Source organism: Hylobates moloch, unplaced genomic scaffold (genome assembly GCF_009828535.3).
Source record: "Hylobates moloch isolate HMO894 unplaced genomic scaffold, HMol_V3 SCAFFOLD_7, whole genome shotgun sequence".
Lineage (NCBI taxonomy): Eukaryota > Metazoa > Chordata > Mammalia > Primates > Hylobatidae > Hylobates > Hylobates moloch.
This window is the reverse complement of record NW_026652282.1, coordinates 47639011-47660698: the sequence shown is the minus strand read 5'-3', so window position 1 is coordinate 47660698 and position 21688 is coordinate 47639011. Positions and strand designations below refer to the sequence as shown.

Below are 21688 nucleotides of genomic sequence, written 5' to 3'. Positions count from 1 at the left end.
AACACGGTGAAACCCCATCTCTCCTAAAAAAACAAAAAATTAGCCGGGCGTGGTGGTGTGTGCCTGTAATCCCAGCTACTAGGGAGGCTGAGGCAGGAGAATCACTTGAACCTGAGAGGCGGAGGTTGCAGTGAGCCCAGATCGTACCATTGCACTCTAGCCTGGGCAACAAGAGTGAAACTCCGTCTCAAAAAAATAATAAAATAATAAAAAAAAGAAAACTGTACATTTTAAATGCTGTGGCAACTCTGAAAATCAGATTTTCTCCACTCTGCTCCTCAGAGAACACTCTTTGTTGTAGTTGTGTTTTGTTTAGTGGCTTTTCTAAACTAATTCTGTAAAGTCTGTAAACTTTTTTGTGTGTACCCACTGATGACTCTACTCATTTAGCTTAGTAGATGTCTCATGATTGGACACAGATTTCCTGAAATGCCTGGAACCAGTGAGTGTTCCCAGTGCTTGCTGAGGGGCTCTCTATGTGCATGTTGGAGCATGCCTTCACTCAGCCAGGCAGTTTACAACTCTGCAGTAGCCTTCACTTCTATTGGTGTAGTACCTCAAAGTCAGACAGAGGTGCATGCTTAAGGCCTTCTCAAGTCTTACAGCGCCAACTACATGTATGTGGTCTTATAATTTGCAGAAATGCATGAGAACTTGTCAAATTCTTTATGGACGTCTCATTCCTTAGCTTTTTTTTTTAACCGTTTGGGTTAATCTATTGTTTGTCACAACTGTTATCCATCACCTTGAACAGCTATGACATTAAGCACATGCCTTTAAACATTTTTTTTAAACACCCACCAGGGAGGGAGAGGCTTTTAGTACTAGGCTTTGAAAGAAAGCTCTAGCTCCTTTCTGCTCACTACATTGCTGGGAACTTGGGCTGCTATTTTTCAAGGCTTTCACTAAGCTGGGGCAAGGTAGATGTGTCTAGGGCAAGTTAAAATGCACAAAGCTCATTGTTCTTACTGAGATTCAGCTGTTTTTTCTTGAATCAAGTGCTTTCCAGGTTGCTGCAAGCCTTTTGTTAATTTCCAGAGTTCTGAAAAAATTTATCCTGACAGTTTTTGCTAGTTTTTTTTTTTTTGTTTTTATTGGGGAGTGAATTCTTGGAGGTCCTTTGCCATTTTCACTGATGTCGCCCATCATAACATCTCATCCTTAATACTTAAATATGCATTGAATGATATTTTCTTCCATAACCACAGTACCATTGTATGACACCTAAGCAAAGTAACACTTCTTTCTTTTTTTTTTTTTTTTTTTGAGACGGAGTCTCGCTCTGTCGCCCAGGCTGGAGTGCAGTGGCGCAATCTCCGCTCACTGCAAGCTCCGCCTCCCAGGTTCACGCCATTCTCCTGCCTCAGCCTCCGGAGTAGCTGGGACTACAGGCACTTGCCACCATGCCCGGCTAATTTTTTGTACTTTTAGTAGAGACGGGGTTTCACCGTGTTAGCCAGGATGGTCTCGATCTCCTGACCTCGTGATCCGCCCACCTTGGCCTCCCAAAGTGCTGGGATTACAGGCGTGAGCCACAGCGCCCGGCCAACATTTATTTCTTAATAACATCTAGTACCATGTACTTATTCAAATTTCCCCCAGTTGCACCAAAAATATCTTTTGTAATTGGCTTACTTAAACCAGAATCCATTCAAGGATTACACATTGCGTTTGGTTATTATAAGATCTTAGTCTTGTTCATTGTTTAAAATTTGTTATTATGACAATTTTATTTTATTTTTTGAGACAGAGTCTCACCCTGTCGCCCAGGCTGGAGTGCAGTGGCGCGATCTCAGCTCACTGCAATCTCCACCCTCGGGGTTCAAGTGATTCTCCTGCCTAAGCTTCCCAAGTAGCTGGGATTACAGGCACGTGCCACCACACCTGGCTAATGTTTTTGTATTTTTAGTAGAGATGGGGTTTCACCGTGTTGGCCAGCCTGGTCTCAAACTCCTGACCTCAGGTGATCCACTCACCTCGGCCTCCCAAAGTGTATTATGACAATTTTATTTTTATTTTATTTATTTTTTATTTTATTTTATTTTATTTTTTATTTTATTTATTTTTTGAGACGGAGTTTCGCTCTTGTTGTCCAGGCTGGAGTGCAATGGCACAATCTCGGCTCACCACAGCCTCTGCCTCCTGGGTTCAAGTGATTCTCCTCCCTCAGCCTCCTGAGTAGCTGGGATTACAGGCATACACCACCACGCCTGGCTAATTTTTTGTATTTTTAGTAGAGACAGGGTTTCTCTATGTTGGTTAGACTGGTCTCGAACTCCTGACCTCAGGTGATCCACCCGCCTCGACCTCTCAAAGTGCTGAGATTACAGGCGTGAGCCACCGTGCCTGGCCGAGAAGTTTTAAACATACGTAAAAGTAGAAGGGATAGCACATGAATACCCATAGTCTTAATACCCAGATTCTGTAGTTGTAACATTTTGCTGTAGTTGCTTGATTCCTCTATCTGTATCTATCTGGCTATCTATAGTTTTTGCTGAGCCACTTCAAAGTCATCATAACATATTTTACCCTTTAATAATTTAGTATCTCCTAAGAATAAGGACATCTGGCCAGGTGCGATGGTTCACGCCTGTAATCCCAGCACTTTGGGACACTGAGGTGGGTGGATCATTTGAGGTCAGGAGTTAAGACCAGCCTGGCCAACATGGTGAAACACCGTCTCTACTAAAAATACAAAAATTAGCCGGGCGTGGTGGTGGGTGTCTGTTATCCCGGCTACTTGGGAGGCTGAGGCAGAAGAATCACTTGAACCCAGGAGGTGGAGGTTGCAGTGAGTAGAGGTCATGCCACTGCGTGACTGCGAGACTCCATCTCAAAAAAATTAAATGAGGACATCCGCCATTCCCCAGTGTAACCACACTACTTTTTTTTATACTTACCAAAGTTAGTAATAATTCCCTAAGATCTTCAGATACCCAGTTCATAACCAAATTTCCCCAACTGTTTACACAAAATATCTTTTATAGGTTTTTTCCCTCCCAAAACCCAAGTCTAATCAAGGAGGGTTCTTTTTTCCCCAGCTTAAAACAACCACCATTTTCTTATGTTCATGTATTCTGTGGGTCAGGAATTTGGAAATGGCACAATGGCGACAACTTGTCTCTACTGCACGAAGTCTGGGGTCTCAGCTGGAAAAACTTTGAAGGCTGAGGGTGACTTGTTGGCCAAGAGTTTGAGTCATCTGAAGTCTCTTTCACTTACATGTTTGATGCCTGGTCTGGGAGGACACAAAAGACTGAAAGTGCCAACATATGGCCTCTCCATGTGACTAGCTTCCTCACTACTCTGCAGCCTCAAGGCAATCAAACTTTTTACATGGCGGTTTAGATTGCTAAAAGCATGAGTGTTCCAACAAGCAGTGTGGAAACTGAAATTGCCTTTACTGACCTTGCCTCAAAAGTCATATAGTGTCATTTATACCATATTCTATAGGTTACAAATAAGCCTGCTTAGATTCAAGAGTGGGGCACAGACCTCACCTATCAGTAGGAAAGGTGTCATGGGATTTGGGGTCATGTTTTAAAACTACCACACATACAAAACTATAGAGAACAATATAAAAGATATCCAAGTATCCATGACTGAAAATTATGCATCAACATTTGGTAAATTTGCTTCAGATCATGTTTTAAACAAATGTTACCTTTAAAGAAAGAATTTCAGCCTTCCGAATTGCTTGTTCTAGAATCTGCATACTGCTTATCCAGAAATTCTCCTTTATAATAGCAATAGCTAACCAAGGAGTTTAAATCTAGGTCAGCAGCACCACCACATCTTTTTTCTGTGACATTAGTTTTTTTCTTTAAAAATATAATAAGGCTGGGCATGGTGGCTCATGCCTGTAGTTTGGGAGGCTGAGGTGGGTGGATCACTTGAGGTTAGGAGTTCAAGACCATCCTGGCCAACATGGTGAAACCCCGTCTCTACTAAAAATACAAAAATTAGCCGGGCATGGTGTTGCATGCCTGTGATCCCAGCTACTCAGGAGGCTGAGGCAGGAGAATAGCTTGAACCTGGGAGGTGGAGGTTGCAGTGAGCCGAGATGACCCCACTGCACTCTAGCCTTGGGCGACAAAGCAAGACTCCATCTCAAAAAATAAATAAAAATAGAATAGTTCATTGAGCTCCTATATATCCACCAGTGAGAATGAACAGTTATTAATATATTGCCGTATTGGCTTCATTTATCACTATCTTGTTTTTAAAATTTTTTTCTTTGCTTGAAAGCAAACCCCAGTTATTATGCCATTTCCCCCAAGTATTTCAGTATGTATTTCTAAAAAATGGACATTTTCTCACAAAACCTTACAACCTGTTATTATACATAACAAAACTAACAATAATTTGATAATTCTTTATCTAATTCCAAGTCCATAATCAAATTTCCTAAATTGTCAAACCATGAAAAGGTGTTTTTATATTAGATTTGTTTAAATCAGGGTCTAAACAGGGTCCATGTGGCATTCGAATGCCTTTTAACCCTCTCAATCTAGAGCACACTCTCCTTTTTTGTTCTGTGCTATTGATTTGTTGTTGACACTGGTGTAATTGCCCTGTAGCATGTCCTACCTTCTAGGATTTGTCTGTTTGCTTACTTGTGACATTGTCTTTTTAAAGAGACTAAGCCAGTTTATCTTGTAGAATGTCTGCTTGTTTTCTTCTGGTGTCATTTAACTTGTTTTTCTATACCTGTTTCCTAAACACTGAAAGTAATATGAATGGCTTGCTATATTTTAGCTCTTCAACAAAACTACTTCTCAGGTGATGTGAATTTCCTATTGCTTCTCATCAAGAGGCGCGTGAAGTTTTGTTGTGCTTTCTCACTATTAGTGACAGTAAAGTTCATACTTAAAGTGGTAATCTCTTGATCTCATCATTATAAGTTTTTTCTTCTTGAGGTGAACAGGTAATATTTTGGTGCTGTGTGAATATCCAATTCCCTAGAATCAATTGTTTCATTAGGACTTGCCAGCTTGTGATTTTCTAATTCTGTCATTCCTTCTACATTTAGTAGCTAGCTTCTGTAAAGAAGAGCTGTCTCTCATCATTTGGGGCTGTTTGGTTATCCTGAAATACACTTCCTTTTGAAATGGTGGGATGAGTATTTTTTGATTTCAGGTTGGTAAGGCATTATAAAAGAGTCATGCAAGAGGGTGGTCTTCTTCAGGAACTCATAGCCTGGCTGGTAGACAGAATAGCACATCAGCATTAGAGAATGAGACAAGGTGGTATGTGCTATGTATCAAGTAATTTGTACAGATCTTAAGTTCAGAGGAAAAAGAGATCAATGGAACCAAAGAGGTTTTGTGTAGGAGATTGATTTCAGCTTACCTTAAAGAATGGGTAGGTTTTGAATAGGCAGACAAAAAGGAAGATAGTACTCTAGGTAGTGTGGATGGTGAGGATGAAAGCATAGGGAGAGGGGATGAGCTGTACACACTCTGGAGATGTAATAAGGAAGCCATCCGTCTGGAGAAGCTGAGAATATGGATGTGGAAATAAGGTTGGAGAGGTAAGTGGGCCAGAAGCAGAATGTGGGACAAACTTAAATGCCAGTTCAGGGAGATTAACTTTTTATTTTTATTATTATTTTATTTTATTTATTATTATTATTATTATTATTTGAGACAGAGTTTCACTGTGTTGCCAAGGCTGGAATGCAGTGACGCAATCTCTGCTCACTGCAACCTCTGCCTTCCAGGCTCAAGCAATTCTCATGCCTCAGCCTCCTGAGCGGCTGGGACTACAGGCGTGCACCACCATGCCCGGATAATTTTTGTATTTTTAGTAGAGACGAAGTTTTCGCCATGTTGGCGAGGCTGGTCTCGAACTCCTGGCCACAAGTGATCCACCTGCCTCAGCCTCCCAAAATGCTGGAATTACAGGTGTGAGCCACTGCACCTGGCCTGGCTTATTGTTTTATTTTTAGAGACAGGGTCTCACTCTGTTGCCCAGGCTAGAGTGCAGTGGTACAATCATAGCTCACTGTAACCTCAAACTCCTGGGCTCAAGCAGTCCTCCCACTTCAGCCTCCCAAGTAGCTAGGACTACAGGCACATGCCACGACACCTGGCTAACTTTTTAATTTTTTGTAGTGACAGGGTCCCACCTCAGCCTCCCAGAGCATTGGGATTACAGGCATGAACCATCATGCCCAGCCAAAGGAGGTTCACATTTTTTTTCTTTTTCCCTCTGGGAGGTTCACCTTTATCCTTTAATCAGTGTGTGCTTTGAGCATTGGTGAATTAGGTTCTTATGTGATGGTAAGCAAAATCTGGCTTCATAAAAAGCTAGAAGCAGGAAGACCAATGAGACTACTTTTGGAGAGCTTGGAGGTAGGGAATATGGCTAGCATTCAGATAAATGTCTTAGTGACACCTTCTCATCCTGTTTCCCCTGCAGCCCGTGTGACCCCAACTCTGCCGAAGCAGGACCGTCCTGTGCGTGAGGGGACCCGGGTAGCCTCTATTGAGACAGGTTTGGCTGCAGCAGCTGCAAAGCTGGCCCAGCAGGTAGGTGCTGACACCCCAGGTCACCCTGCAACTAATAGCAGTTTGACTTAGAGCCTCAACACTTAGACCTGCAGGCTGATAGGATCCCACCTTTGTCTCAGTGGGGACTGAGTAACCTTTGATCTTTATCCTTGGCAGTATCCCAGCCCCCTCTTAAATCCCTCTTATCCCAACTCAGTGATAAGCTACTTCCACAGGTTACACAGTTGACATGATTTAGGATGAAAGAAAATATTAGGCCAGAGAAAAACCCACTTACCTTTTTTGGTGTGTAAAAACCTCTCAGATGAGAAGGACCAGATCCTTCCTTTGCTCTCATATGAAGCCCTGAGGGGGTGACTCAGCTGAGTACACTCAAGTTCTCAGCCACCCACCAGTATTGGAATTTGGTTGATTAGAAATTTTTCTTGTCCTCTTTATGAAATAATATTATCTTAATCTTCACCCACTAATTTTTTTTTTGTCCTAAAGAGTGATCTTCACTAGAATCAAGTTCACCTCCTAGCATTACATTTAAAAGTTCTTTAATGTGTGTAATGTGCTTAGGAGCTTTTGGAGATGAATTCTCTGGTTATCTTGTAATCAATATCCCGTTAGCTCCTAATCCCATATCCTATAGCTTAGAGCGCTATTAAGCATCTGCTTTGTTAGTTGCTTCTGTATATAATGTGTAATATAATCTGCCCAATAGCCTTGTTCAACAGGTGATATTTTCATCATTTTATAGGTGAAGAAAATGAAGCTCTCATTAATTGACTCAGGATAATACAGCCAGTAAATGGAGGAGACAATTCAAACTCATATCCCCTGACTTCAAATTTCATATTTCTATTTAAATAAATGCTTATGCAGTTCAGTCATTATATCCTATGTAAATAGTATTTAAATCTTTGGCAATCTTCTTTGTCCAGAACTTCTGTCTCTTATGTATATCCCAATACAGTGTAAGCTGTAATTTGAAAAAGGGGGTTCTACTGTTTTATATAAATATAAATTAAGTAAAGGTGTGAAAATTACTCTTAGTGCCTTTTATGGAGCTAAATTCTGTTTGGGATGATCAGAGATTACCTCAAAGAAGAGGTTTTGAAATTGAGGAGGGGCTTTGCAAGCTAAGCTTCTGGTAGGGGCCAGGGAGGCATTCTAGAAGAAGGGAATTCCTTGGTATAGCACACAAAGCCCTCTTAAAGTCCCCTTGATTTGGTCTCTAGTCATCTCCCTGACCTCCTTCCAGCCCCTCATGCACACCCTTTATACAGCCGTACTGCACTGCAATACTCATAGTCCCCTCAGTGAGTATATCAGATTGTCTCATGCTTTTGTGCCTTTACACAAGATGTTCCTTTTACCCGTTGAGAATCATACCCTATCAGATGCCTTACCTAACAGCCCTTCGTACTACCTACCACCACTTTATTTCAGAGGCCTTTTTCTATATGCTTCTACAACATTCTCTCGTGGTACTTACAATCATAAATGTATGTTTTGGTGTTTCTTATTAAACTATGAATACTTCAAGAGTGGGAATATATTTAATTTAACTTGGTATCCCCACTATGGTCAGAAAATGTGTTTAGTCAGTATTGGGTTGGGTGGGTGAGTGAATGAATGAATGAAAGAAAGAAACAGATCTTTCTGTATTGGAGATTTCATGTTGGGGAATTAGTTAAAATAAGTAATGGTTATAAGAATGGATTCTAGAGTCAGCCTGCTTGGATTTAAATTACTTAATAGTTCTACCATTTGGGCAAGTTAATTTCTCTTTGCCTTATTTCCTCATAGACTTCATTTTAGGATTAAATGAGGTAATGTATGTACAAGCTCTTTTAGAATGGCAGTTGGTATGGAGTAAGTACTATAGGCCTGTTAGCTTTTCATCATTATCATTATGGGTTGGCTAAGTGTAAACAGCCAGACTGTGGAAGATCATGAATGTCAGGCCAGGGAGTTTGAACTTGGGCGGGGATCTGCTAACAGCTTTTTGAGCAAGGGGATTGGCAAGGTGAAAGTGGTTCTGTCATAAGATGGTCTAGTTGTCTGTGGGAGTATCTGGATAAATTATATGTGAAAGAGATTGGCAGCAAAGGTAGCAAAATTTAGGCTAGTGATCTAGATATGAAGAGGTAATTCTGGATTTAAGTGAGAGAAAAAGGGACAGAAATGCAGTTCCTGGTATGGTTAGAATAGCAGTTTGGCTGAGGGAAGAGATTCTGAAGCCAAATGGCTTAGATATGAATCCCAGTTTGACCACTTACTGGTCCTGTAACCTTAGGGAAATGACTTAGCCTCTCTGTGCCACAGTTTTCTTCATCCTTCAAATGGGATTATAATTCTTACTTCTTGGGTATTTACGAGTATTACACGAGTAATTATAGAAGAGTGGTTGGCATGTATTACTAATATTATTATTCTTGTACCCCAGAAATGCCTGTGGTAGCCACAGCCTGTGAGATCTTCCGAAGGCAGGAGTAGGTTCGTGTTGCCAAGAGAAGGCAAAAAACTGTAATCACGGAGTTGGTTTGTGTGGCTGGGTAGAATTTCAGAAGGTGAAGTGATTTACATGCTCTCAGCACCACCTTTCCAGGTTCTCAGGGCTCCAGATGCCCACTATACAAGTGTTCACTATGCAGTGGATAGTAGATCCATAGGGCAGTGGATGGTTGAGATACAAGGTATTGGGAGAAGTGACACAACTCCTTATTTGTCATTCCCATCCCCAAAGTGAGGCTTTTCGACCCAGTGACCTGGAGGATTGTCAAGCCCTCTGTTAAAAGAAAAAGACCAGCAACAGGAAGAGAAGCCATTATAAGAGATGAAGATAGAATAATAACCACTTGTCGAATATCTACTATGTGCTGTGTATTTTTATGTCATCACTTAATCTTTTCAAAAATCCTAAAAAGCAGATATTATTTTACCTGTTTTATAGATGAGGTAGCTGAGATTCAGAAAGGTTAGTCAGTTTGACCATAGTCAACCAATTTAGGGACACAAGCCTGGATTTGAACCAGATTTATCTCATTCCAAAGCTAATAATCTTTCTAATCTTTCTATGCTCAGATTTTCTACTTTGAGAAGTTTACAAGGTGTCCTTCAGATAGACCTGGTTAAATACGGGTCCCAACTACTTTTCAGCTGTGAGGCTTTGGGCTCAAGTTACTTAATATCCCTGCACCTCCATTTTCTCATATGTAAAGTTAGGATTTTTTCTTCTTAGGGCTGTTATGAGGATTAAATGAGATAAGGTATATAAAGTGTCTCAGCTGCTGATGTAAATTTGGTTATTATTATTAGACGTGTCCAAGGTCTACCTCATTAGTGGCAACACTAGGACCAAAATCCTCGTCTCCAAATTCATTTACAGCTTTCTTGGCACTGTACTAATAAGGGATAGTGGTGACTTAAGGATGGATGATAACAAAGAGATGATCTCAGGTATTGGAAGGCCTGTATGTGCTGTGTGTACATCCAGGCTAGATTGGTGCAGGTAAGGGAGAGGGTGGCAGATTGCACAACCATATTGGACATTGTCTAGTTAGTTCCTTTCCTGGGAACTTGTCTTCTTCACTCCTGAATCTCTCCTCCTACTTGGCTTGTGTTTCAGGAGCTACAGAAGGCCCAAAAGAAGAAATATATCAAGAAGAAGCCTTTGCTGAAGGAGGTAGAACAGCCTCGCTCTCAAGACTCCAATCTCAGTCTGACAGTACCAGTCCCCACTGTGGCTGCCACACCACAGCTTGTCACCTCCTCCTCACCCCTGCCTCCTCCTGAGCCTAAACAAGAGGCCCTGTCAGGAAGTCTCGCTGACCATGAGTACACCGCTCGTCCCAATGCCTTTGGCATGGCCCAGGCAAACCGCAGCACCACACCTATGGCCCCCGGTGTCTTCTTGACCCAGCGGCGCCCTTCAGTTGGCTCCCAGAGCAATCAGGCAGGACAAGGTACAACGGCCATATGGTTGTAGAACCAAAGGATCTTAGAGCCACCTGCCCTAAATCCTAAGTGCTCTAGTAGATGACAATACCAGGGAGGGACACTGAAGGCCGACCTAAGGTGCTTGGATTTGATCTTATGGGCCATGGAGAGATGTTGACTGATTTGAAGTACAGACAAGATCAGGTTTTAGTTTTGAAAGATCCTTCTGGTGGCCAGAAGGAGGTAGAGGGTGGGTTAGAGATGGGAACTCTAGGGAGGAGGCACATATACAAGTTAAGGCAGGCAGGAAGAGTACCTGGGGCTCTGCCAGAGGGAACGGAGAGGGAGGAGATGAACTGATCAAATATGGAGGCAGTCACATAGGACATGGGAGAGGATTTAATGTGGGGAGACAGAGACAATAAAGAGTTAGAGGACTCAAGCCTTCCTTTCCCTCACTTTGGTCCTCAAAGCCCAGTCCCTAGAGTACGCAGCTCAAGGGCATGGAGGTTGGTATGATGTTGAAGGCTGATGAAGATGAGAGTTTCTAATGAAGCAAGGCCCTAGGGATGGCAACTTCAGGGACACTGAGCTCTAATCACTAACCAGGCACTTGTCCAGTCCTGATGGGTAGGATAAGAGGGTATGGAAGCACATTTACCTCCCTGCAGGATCTTGGGAGGAAAATGATTGGGACCAGAGTAATCAGTGGAGAAAAAGAACCAGACAAACTGTAATCAGGGAGTCTGTTGCTGCTACAGGAGGTCATAGGAGGAAGAGTCAAAGCATGTGGTGTTGGTTGGAAGTAGTTAAGGAGGGCTTCCTGCCCAATATGGTCTAAGGATGGAGAAACTTTGTGGGTAGAGAAACAGGAAGGGGAGGTGGCCCTAGGGCAGTTGGTGCCAGATTTGGTGTTGAAGCCGTTGCCAAAGCCCTTGCTTACTTTTCCCTTCCCCCACAGGAAAGCGTCCCAAAAAGGGCCTGGCCACAGCAAAGCAGAGACTCGGCCGTATCCTGAAAATCCACAGAAATGGCAAACTACTTCTGTGAGCCCTCCTGTGTCCCACCCCTCACCCCTTTACCCCCATTGCCTTCTCCGTTGTCAACTCTTGGGGCACTCCTGGATCCTATCTGCCCTGGACAAGGTGCTGAGGTGCATTGTCCTGCTTTCTTGGGACTTACCAAAGGCACGGACCCCTCCACCGACTCCTTCTAGTTCCCTTCCCCACTTTGACTAGAGCATCCTGCCTGCTTTCTCCATACCTCTGAGTAGCAGGTAAATGGGAGAGGTTTCCAGCTGACTAGAACCCTCTTTTCTACTCGTCCAAACCACTCCCCTGTCACCTGCCTTGTCTGTTCTTTACTCTTCATGCCCCGCTAGAGCTGGAAGGCAGGATGAGGAGAGGTATGAAGGAGCCTGAGCCATGAAGTGGGAAGCCCAGTGCTTGACACTTTCTGCAACTCTAGCCCTATATCCAGAAGCCTGCCCACCTCCACCCATTCTGTTTGCCCCGTTTCCCCAGTCCAGTGAACATGCCCCACCTCCAGACTTGCTCATGGGAGAAGGCTGTGGTCTCTGCCCCCTCTTGCCAAATGCTTCATGGAAATGAAGAGGAAGGCCTAGAGCCTCCTTCCTGCCCCACTGTGGGCCATTTCCAGAAGTGGCCTAGAAATGCCAACTTCACTTACCTTTTGGAAGAAAGGTGATTCCTATCACTTGTCAAGGTAGGGAGAGGTCAGATGCCCAAGCCTTTGACCATGGCTTTGTAGCCTGTTGGAGGAAGCTACTTTTAGCTGGCTACACATGAGGCCACTTGTTTTAGGGTGAGCTCCAGGGATTTGCCTGGATTTTGAAATCATGTAGAACATTATCCACGTGGCTGTGGCTGTGGCTGTGGCTGTGGCTGGGCCCTGGCAGGTGGAAAACCATCTCCCAGAAACCTGAAAGCACCTGCCAATGACGCAGATAACCCTGGCCCTACAGCCTGCTTGCTCCGCCTATACCACAGAGCACAGCCTGGACATTATGGAGGGTGTGGCGGGACGGCCCACACCTGGGTCCTCCATCGGGAACTTTTCATGCTTCTTTCTCCACCTGAGGTCTTGGTCTGAAGAAGACCTCAGGACTCACATCTTCACTCCTGGGCCTTTGCACTTCCAGACGACAGGTCATCGTTCAAGCAGAATGCAGACAGGCCATTCACGAGCCCAAGCTGAAGAGAAGAGACGCCCATCCGTGAAGGAGCAGACCATCCATCCGATCCTCCCTTCCCCTGTCCTTCCTTCGTGGATTGTCTCCATTGTCCAGACAGTGCCCCCACCTCCCACCACCTTGCCTCACTGGCAATCTGGACTCGATGGAGAACATCCCCCCACCTCCATTTGGCACTGCCCAAGTGGAGTGTACCCTTGTCCTTTCCACCTGTACCACCCACTCCAACCTCACCCCAGCTTGCCCAATGCTTCTGGGGAATTTAACAGCTACCATGCAGGCCACAGGGAATTTGTGAGGCTTCCTTCGTCATCTTTGTATCTCCAGTTTGTCTTTCTTTTCTCCATAGCCCTGCCTCTACTTTCCTTCCTTGGAATCAGGGGTTCCTTTAGCCCATTTGCTTTCTCTACCTTGGGGACCCCCAGGGGCCAAGCAGTTCTCCATCTAGTCACACCAAAGGCAAAAAGCCTGGCTACCTCCCCCCTAGCACGTGAGTCCCTACTCCCCTCCCCTCTGTTTCTGCCCAGCTTTGCTTATTTTGGGGATTTCAAGGCAGCAGAGGGTAGTGAGGGGAGGGCAGGAGAAGCCTCTGTCCCTGTATAGGCAACTGCCTGACTATGCGGTGACTGCTGTAACCAAGATCAGGTCCCCAGCCCTTTTGTCCATTAACACCCCCTCTTGATCTTTCAAAGGCAGCTAATTGCTAGCAAATCCCCCCGATTCCGGCCTTCTCCCTCTGTTTCTTTGTTAGAAGTTTTCTGTGGAGCTGAAACCCAGCCTCTGTTTGACTGGGTTTCGTTTAGCTTAGCTGGGTTCTTGGAGCCCCGTTTGTTGTTTTGTGTTGTTTCCAATGAAAAGCAAGTTTACCCTCAGAGTTATGCTTTTCCAAAGAGGCTGATGTCTTTGTTTTTGTTTTTTTTTAATGTTTCAGGTTCTAAGTGAAGTGAGTTGGGGAGGGGTTGGGAGTGTTAGTAATCAAGGTTTAGAACACCGTGAGATAGTTACCCCTGATCTCCAATCCCTAGCTGGGGGCTGGATAGGGGGAAGGGAGAGAGGATTTCTATTCACCTTTAATATATTTTTACAAAAAAAGCAAACAATTTAAAAACAAGCCCACCGCTTCTGTACATGTCTAAATATATTTTTAGAAGTGGGTAGGATTGTGAATTTCTGATGCAGGGCCTTTTTATAAATAGGTTAGAGTAGCATCATTCAGACTTCTCTGTTGTTTTTGCCCCTGTCTTTTTCTTATGTTGTGTTACTAATGTAATTTATATTTTTTTTAGATCCTCCCTTTCCTATAGAGATAAAAGTGATTTATCTTGGCAATTGCTTTGCTTGGCATTCTTTTTTTCTGTGGTGAGGGTGGTGATGTGGTGCAGGGTCCGGGAGTGCTGCCTTCTCCTTGTACTCTGTCTCTCCCTCAGCAAGTTGTCGGGCATTTCCCTGGTGCTCAGCCTTATATTTGAAGTGGGAAGGGTATTCCCACCCTCAGGAGGGACACACTTCACACACCTGAGGTAGATCATCAGAAGCAGACTGAGCAGAAAAGAAAGGGTGCAATAATTCAAAGGGGCCTGACAAGTTCAATGGGAGGGCTTTCCAGAGACTGCTTTTGCAAGTGTGTCCTCTTTCTGTGAATGTGGGATTTTTTTTTTCTTTCCCTCTCTCTCCCATGCACTTGTTGTACAATCTGGACTTGATTACTGTGCTTAGGGCCAGTACAAGGGTTAGAAGAATGTAATTATCGGAGCTTGTTTTCACAATTATCACACTTGTTTTCTTGTGCCAGGCACTGCTCTTAATGCTTTATTGATTCATTTCATCCTCACCAACACCCTCATCCTGCCAGCGAAGAAACAAAGTAACCTTCCTGTATCATACATGAAAATTCTGGGACCAACCTGGTTCCAGAATGTGTATTCTTATCACTCTGTTCTACCACTTCTCACTGATAAAAACACTATCATTTATTAAGTGCCTTTTGGGTGCCAGGCATTGGGCTAGGGATTTTACTTAGGGATATCTCATTTAATCCTCACTGAAAAACCCCATGAAGATATTCGCCCTGTTTTACAGTTAAGGAGACTGAAGTTTGCCAATGGTCTTCTGCAGCAGGATCTGCCTGATTCCAAAACTTATGTTCTTTGCCTTCACCATATTAGAAAATCTTCTGAGGCTCAAGCACCCAACGGATCTTTATTAAGCCTCTGTTGTGTGCAAGGTGCAGAATTGAGAGTTATCTCCTAAGGAGAGCTCCCAGGGTGATCTTGGGAGCCTCAGTTTCAAATTCACCACCACCCTGACTCTGTGGGTGAGCCAGGGCAGGCTGCTTACTGTCTGTGGGTCACCTATTAAAGTATTTTGAACCCAGTCAAGATTTACTTCCTCCTGGAGATTCTGCTTCTGTGGGTCTGGAGTGAGGCTGTCTGGTTTTGGCACCTACTGGTTAAATGACCTCCTCCAGTTCTCACAGTCTGTCTCAGCAGTAGGTGGGGTTTTGATAATGTTCATGTCTGAAGCATAGAGAACTGTATTTCCTGGTAGAAAGGAAACAGGAAAGAAAGATTTTAAAGCCTTTGCAGGAATGGTGGGCTGGGTTATTTTTCTCACCAATTCCCACCCACCTTCCTCAGTCAAGGGACAAAGCACTGTTTTGTGCTTTGTTTTTACCAGCCTCAGATTAGAGGATAAGTTAGAATCTTGGTCACCTTATTCCTCAGTCCAGGCAGGAGGTGCCAGCAGTTCAGAGGTTCCTGTCTCAAAATTGGGAGGGAAACGAGGCACCCAACTTCTGTCATCCCCCTTTCCGGTATGGAGTGGAAAAGTGCACAGGACTTGTGGCTAAAGAGCCCTCCTTCTCAATGACTAACCAGGTAATTTGGGAGAAACTGCTTGTCTGTGTCTCAGTTTCTACATTTGCAAGATGGAATTAACTATGAAGCCCTCTAGAAGGTTGGTTGCCCCTAAACTTTCTGGATGCTGTTAATTCCCAAACCGAATCCTCTAGCCCTAACTTGTCCTGAGTGCAGATTCCCATTTCTGCTATCTTATGTTGTTTCCCCTGCCTCAACTACACAGACCCCTTCACCAGGACTCCATACACACCAACTTAACTGAAATGGCACTTGCCCTCCAGTAAGTTGAATAGAGGAGAGGAGCATTATATGGTACAGCACATTGATAGAGATGAGCAGGGAATCCATCCTAGAGAAGCAAGGAGATTGGGGAAGCCTTCCTCTTGGGTGGTGCCTGAGCTGAAAGATGAAAAGCAATTAGTTGGTCTGGCAAAGAAAAATGGGAGAGTAGTCCAAGCCGAAGCAGTAGCTTGAATAAAAACAGGTTGGGGTGTGTGTGTGTGTGTGTGTAGATATAGGTCAACAATATCGTAAACTGCAGCTGGGACTCACCTGGGGGAACATCAGCACAATCCCCAAGAGGGAATATGTAGTTTGAGAAGGCATATGATCATAATTGGTTAGTTTTTAGGCATAATATTTATTTTAAAATCCCAGATTATGGAGGATATGTAATTTTGATGTTTGTCAAAAGAACTTACTTTATCCCAAGAATGGCAGAGAACCTTTAAAGGGTTTTAAGCAGAAAATCACATGATCCAACTTGGTGTTTAAAAAGGATCCCTTTGGGCCGGGCGCAGTGGCTCATGCCTGTAATCCCAGCTCTCAGGGAGGCAGAGGCGGGAGGATAGTTTGAGCCCAGGAGTTCGAGACCTGCCTGGGCAATATAGTGAGACCCCATTCTCCCCAAAAAGGAAGGAAAAAAAATAAGTGTGAAAAGGATCCCTTTGGAGGTGGGTGAAGACGGGGAGAGACTGAAGTCAGGAAAGCTAGTTTGGAAGCTACTGAAGGAGAGATGGGGATGGCACCATCTCATCTAGTGTCCCATCGAATGCCACTTTCCTAAGGAAACCTTCACCCAACTGTCCAGTCAACTTGGACCTTTTCCTGGACTCCTACATCCCATAAAAGGCAGAAATCCCAGGCCATTTCCAGGGGGCAGACCATGAGGTCGGCCACTCAACCCAAGAGACAGAAGATGGACTCCTATATCCCCTTCAGCTTTTTAATTCTCAAAATAACCTCAGACCCTCTCCTTTTCCATGGGACCCCATCGTAATGCCAGCACTCACCAATGAATGTGTTAAGAGAGTTACAGTACCCATTTTGTATTTTCCTTGTCAGGAGTCCAGTAAGCCTCCCTCACACTAAATTCTGTCATACACAACCTTTCAGGAGTATCTCCCCAGAGTTCTATTTTCATCATCCCCTGCTTAAGAACACTTCATGACTTCCAACTGCTTATTACACCCTCTGGCTCTCAACGCTTTCCAGAACCTGGCCCAACCTGGAGACAATGGGATGTGGTGGAAAGAGGATGTGCCTCGGAGTTGAGAAGAACAGTGATTATATTGCAGCTCTGCTTCCTATATGATCTTGAACTGGTTGCTTCATATTTCCTTGCCTCAGTTTTGTCATCTGTGAAATGAAAATATGATCCCTACTTCACAGGATTCTTGGGAGGAATTATATTAGCTAGCGCCTTTAAAGAAAATTCTTAGTTCTGTCTGGCTTTGAACTAAAATATATATATGTATATATATATGTATATACACACACACACACACACATATATATTTGTATATGAAAATTCAATGTCTGGCACTCAGGTGATCAGCAAACGTAGTTTAATTTTTCCCAGTCAAAATTTGCCCAACACCTAGAATCTCGAAGTACAGAGAAAGTGAACCTTTAAGGAATTAGGGAGAGTATTCCAAACTGGGGCAGGAAATTGAGTTGGCTTCATGAGGGAGGTGGTGGTTGAGAAACATAGGGAGATGGCTGAGTCAATAGGAGTGGTGGTCCTTAAACTGTAGTGGAGATAACCAAATCTATGACACAAAGTTGTTGGAAGTTTCCAGAATGCCATCCATGCCAGTTCAGTATCAATTGTTCAGTTCTACAGTCGTTTATTAAAGCCTGTTGTATCAGACCCTGTGCATGCCATTGGAGAGCTTGATCTTCAAAGAGTATGTAGTTTAGTATACAGACATGGAAACCCACATACATCATAGTGGGTAAATACTATGTTACAAATAAGTTTGAGGTGCTACGGGAGCATGAAAGAAGGAGACCGAACCCAGTTTGAGTGGCAGGAAATGCTTCTGGGAAGATGTAATGCCTGGATTAAGTTTGAAGAGCACTCACCAGGCAGAGGGCAGAGGATGAGTTGGAAAAAGCATTCCAAGCAAAAGGAACAGCATGAGCAAACTTATAAAGTCATAAAGTAGCCTGGTGTGTGAGTGGAACTACAAGCCCTTGAGTTGAGCTGGAGTACAGGCTGCAGTACGGTAGCAAGTGTCAGGGATGAAGCTGAAGTTGGTTGGTCAGGGACTGGATCACGGAAGTCCAATGTTTTGGAAGATTCTCTCTGGCGATCCTTGGGGTGAGGAGAGACTGCAGTGGGCTAACCTGGAGGCCAGTGTGAAGTTGATTGCAAGATTCCAGTTAAGATGTAATGAGGTCTAGGGCCAGGCGCGGTGGCTCATGCCTGTAATCCCAGCACTTTGGGAGGCCGAGGCGGGCAGATCACCTGAGGTCGGGAGTTAGAGACCAGTCTGACCAACGTGGAGAAACCCTGTCTCTAATAAAAATACAAAAAATTAGCCGGGCGTGGTGGCGCATGCCTGTAATCCGAGCTACTCGGAAGGCTGAGGCAGGAGAATTGCTTGAACCCGGGAGGCGGAGGTTGCAGTGAGCCGAGATCATGCCATTGCACTCCAGCCTGGGCAACAAGAGCAAAACTGTCTCAAAAAAAAAAAAAAAAAAAAAGATGTAATGAGGTATAAACCAAGTCTGTGGCTATGAAGATACCATACCAGAGACCAGAGATGTTAACCCACATCTCTTATTTTTTTCCCCTAACATTTTGTGATGAACATTTTCAGACATAAAAGTCGAAATAATTGTACTGTGAACACCCTTATGTCCACCACCCAGATTCTACAATTAGTATTTTACTACACTTGGCTTTATCACATATGCATACCCATGTATCAACTATGCATTTCAAAATTTTGGACATGTGTACACATTCCTTTAAACATTTCAGCATGCATGCCATTTACTAGAGTTCAATATTTGAATCTTTTTTAAGGTAAAATACACGATGAAATAAATGCACACATCTTAAAAGTATAATTTCACATGTTTTGACAAATGTATAGACCTGTGTAACCCACATCCCTATCAAGATACAGAACATTACCATAATCCCAGAAAGTTCCCACATGTCCCTTCCTGGTCAATCACAGCCCTTTCTCCTTCCAGAGTTGGCCTTGAGTTTGAAAGGGTAGGATTTGGAATGTGTGAAAATAGACATTCCAGGTGGAGACAACCTAGGTGGCTCCCTCTCCAGCAAAGGCATGGAGGCAGGTAACTAGGGAGGGACACACAAATGTTAGTAAACAAATGGATGGATGCCCTTCACCCACCTCTCTCCCTACTAAGCCTCATCTTTTTGGGTCAAAGCATGAAACAGTGAAGCAGAAAGGAGTTGAGTCAAGGGACTGTCAGGCCCTCAGGAGCTAACAGTCTTCAGGGGAGGAGGAGACAAGCACTGACAGTCATAATTCAGTGTAATGTTGAATGTTATATCATACCAGGGTCAGGGCTACAACCATGGGAAGGGTGGAAAGTTAGGGAAAACACCACAAAAGTGCCACAGGGGTTTGTTGTGTGTGTGGGGTGGGTGTGTGTGTGTGTGTGTGTGTGTGTGTGTGTATGTGTGTTTGAGAGAGAGAAATGATAAGGTGAGTGACTCAGACTCTTGGGACTGGAGGAGCTCAAAGGAAAAGAGAGAAGAGCATTTGCCAGCCATGAAAAGTTCCCTGGAGGTAACATGTGGAAGGATGTTGACTGTTAAGTGTGGTAGACATAAAGATGTTTCAGTTGCAGATAACAGAAAATGCGAGTCAAGCATAGGACATTGCCTCATGTAACTGATAAGTCTAGAGGTATGTAAGTTTTAGGCACAGTTTGATCAGAGCTGTGGTCCTAATCTCAGTGCTGCCCTATTTTGTGTGTGTTAGCTTTGTCTCCAGGATACTTCTTCCTGGTCACAAGATGGCTGCCTGCCACAAATAGGGATATGGTCACTTTCCACAATCATTTTTCAAAGGGCCTGGATTTTGTTCCAGTTGAACTATCCCTGACTCAATCCCTGTGGCCCAGGAATTCCGTCTACTGACTGATGTAGGCCTGGATTATATGGTGCAATCATTGTGGTGAAAAAAGGACCCTCTGGAGTTAGGAGTGAGGTCATTTCCCATAAACCACATGACTTCCACATAATACTTGTGCTTATTTGCCATCTATATATATTTTCTTTGGTAAAATGCCTGTTCAAGTCTTTTGATGTTTTTAATTGGGTTGTTTGTTACAATTGAGTTTTGAGAGCTTTTTATTTATTTGGGATATAAATCCTCTGTTTGATATGTGATTTGCATATATTTTCTCCCAGTGTGTAGCTTCTCTTTTCATTCTCTTATCAGTGTCTTTCATGGAGCAAAAGTTCTAAATTTTGATAAATTGTAATGTATTGATTTTATTTATTTTATGGATTTCTCTGTTTAAGAATTCTTTGCCTAACCCTAGGTCATGAAAAATTTATCTTATATTATCTTCTAAAAGTTTAATAATTTTTACATTTATGTCTATGATACATTTTTAGATAATTTTAGTACATTGTAAGAGCTTTAGGTCAAGGTTCTTTTGCCAAAAATCAGGTGGCCATACTTGTATGGGTCCATTTCTGGAATCTCTATTCTGTTCTGTTAATCTTATGTATCAATCTCTCCATCAATACCATACTGCTTTTATTACTGTACCCATATAGGAATCCTTATCACGTAGAGTGATTCCTCCCATTTTTTCTTCATTTTCAAGATTGTTTGGCTCTTCTAGGACCTGTGCCTTTTCATATAAATTTTAATACAAGTTTTCCTGTGCCTACACATACTTTGCTGGCGTTTTGAAAGCAGTTGCATTAAATCTGTAGATCAATTTGGGTTGAACTGATATGTTGTTGAGGGTTTAAAATGACTTTTGTACAAAAAATTAGCCGGGCATGGTGGCTGGCGCCTGTAGTCCCAGCTACTCGGGAGCCTGAGGCAGGAGAATGGCGTGAACCCGGGAGGCGGAGCTTGCAGTGAGCCGAGATCGCGCCACTGCACTCCAGCCTGGGCGACAGAGCGAGTCTCCGTCTCAAAAACATAAAAATAAAAATAAAAAATAAAATGATTTTTGATTTTATGTACTTTTAAATTGAAGTATAATCTACATATAAAGAAAGGCACAGACTCTAAATGTACAGATTGGTTCACATCTAAACTACCTATATGGTCCCAGAACCTACAACTTGTGAAATTAACAAGTAAATTGGTCTCTCTGGGGCATCTGGCAAAAGCAAATACCAAACCTGTTAGTACAATCATGATTAACAAGCAAGGCTGAACAGGATTTTCATAGATAACCCCAAGTTGAACATGAATGAAGTAATCCACAATAAGCAAGAGTCACAACAAACAGCGGGATTAAACTTCCATGAACTTCATATAACAGAAGAAGCTAATAGAGATAATAAAGTATGTTAAAATGATTAAGTACATAAAAGAAGAAATAAAAACATAAAAGAACCAAACACTATTGAGAAAAAAAGGACAGGCAGATTTGAAAAAAGAACCAAAGCAGACTTCTAGAAAAGAAAAACACAATAATTGAAATTTAAGGCCGGGCGCGGTGGCTCACGCTTGTAATCCCAGCACTTTGGGAGGCCGAGGCGGGCGGATCACGAGGTCAGGAGATTGAGACCACGGTGAAACCCCGTCTCTACTAAAAATACAAAAAAATTAGCCGGGCGTGGTGGCGGGCACCTGTAGTCCCAGCTACTCGGAGAGGCTGAGGCAGGAGAATGGCGTGAACCCGGGAGGCGGAGCTTGCAGTGAGCCGAGATC

At 43.4% G+C, this 21688-nt stretch overlaps 1 protein-coding gene across 1 annotated transcript in view; it reads left to right on the top strand.

Annotated features, from left to right (window-relative positions):
- The window catches only part of PHF8 (PHD finger protein 8), a 55833-nt gene extending 41847 nt beyond the window's left edge, over nucleotides 1-13986 (top strand). The window contains exons 8-11 of the mRNA XM_058441319.1: nucleotides 6424-6533; nucleotides 10135-10471; nucleotides 11407-11491; nucleotides 12607-13986. Of these exons, the coding sequence (XP_058297302.1) occupies nucleotides 6424-6533; nucleotides 10135-10471; nucleotides 11407-11491; nucleotides 12607-12685 (611 nt within the window). The 3' untranslated portion in view covers nucleotides 12686-13986. The remainder of the gene's footprint in view (nucleotides 1-6423; nucleotides 6534-10134; nucleotides 10472-11406; nucleotides 11492-12606) is intronic.
- The last annotated feature ends 7702 nt before the right edge of the window (nucleotides 13987-21688 follow it).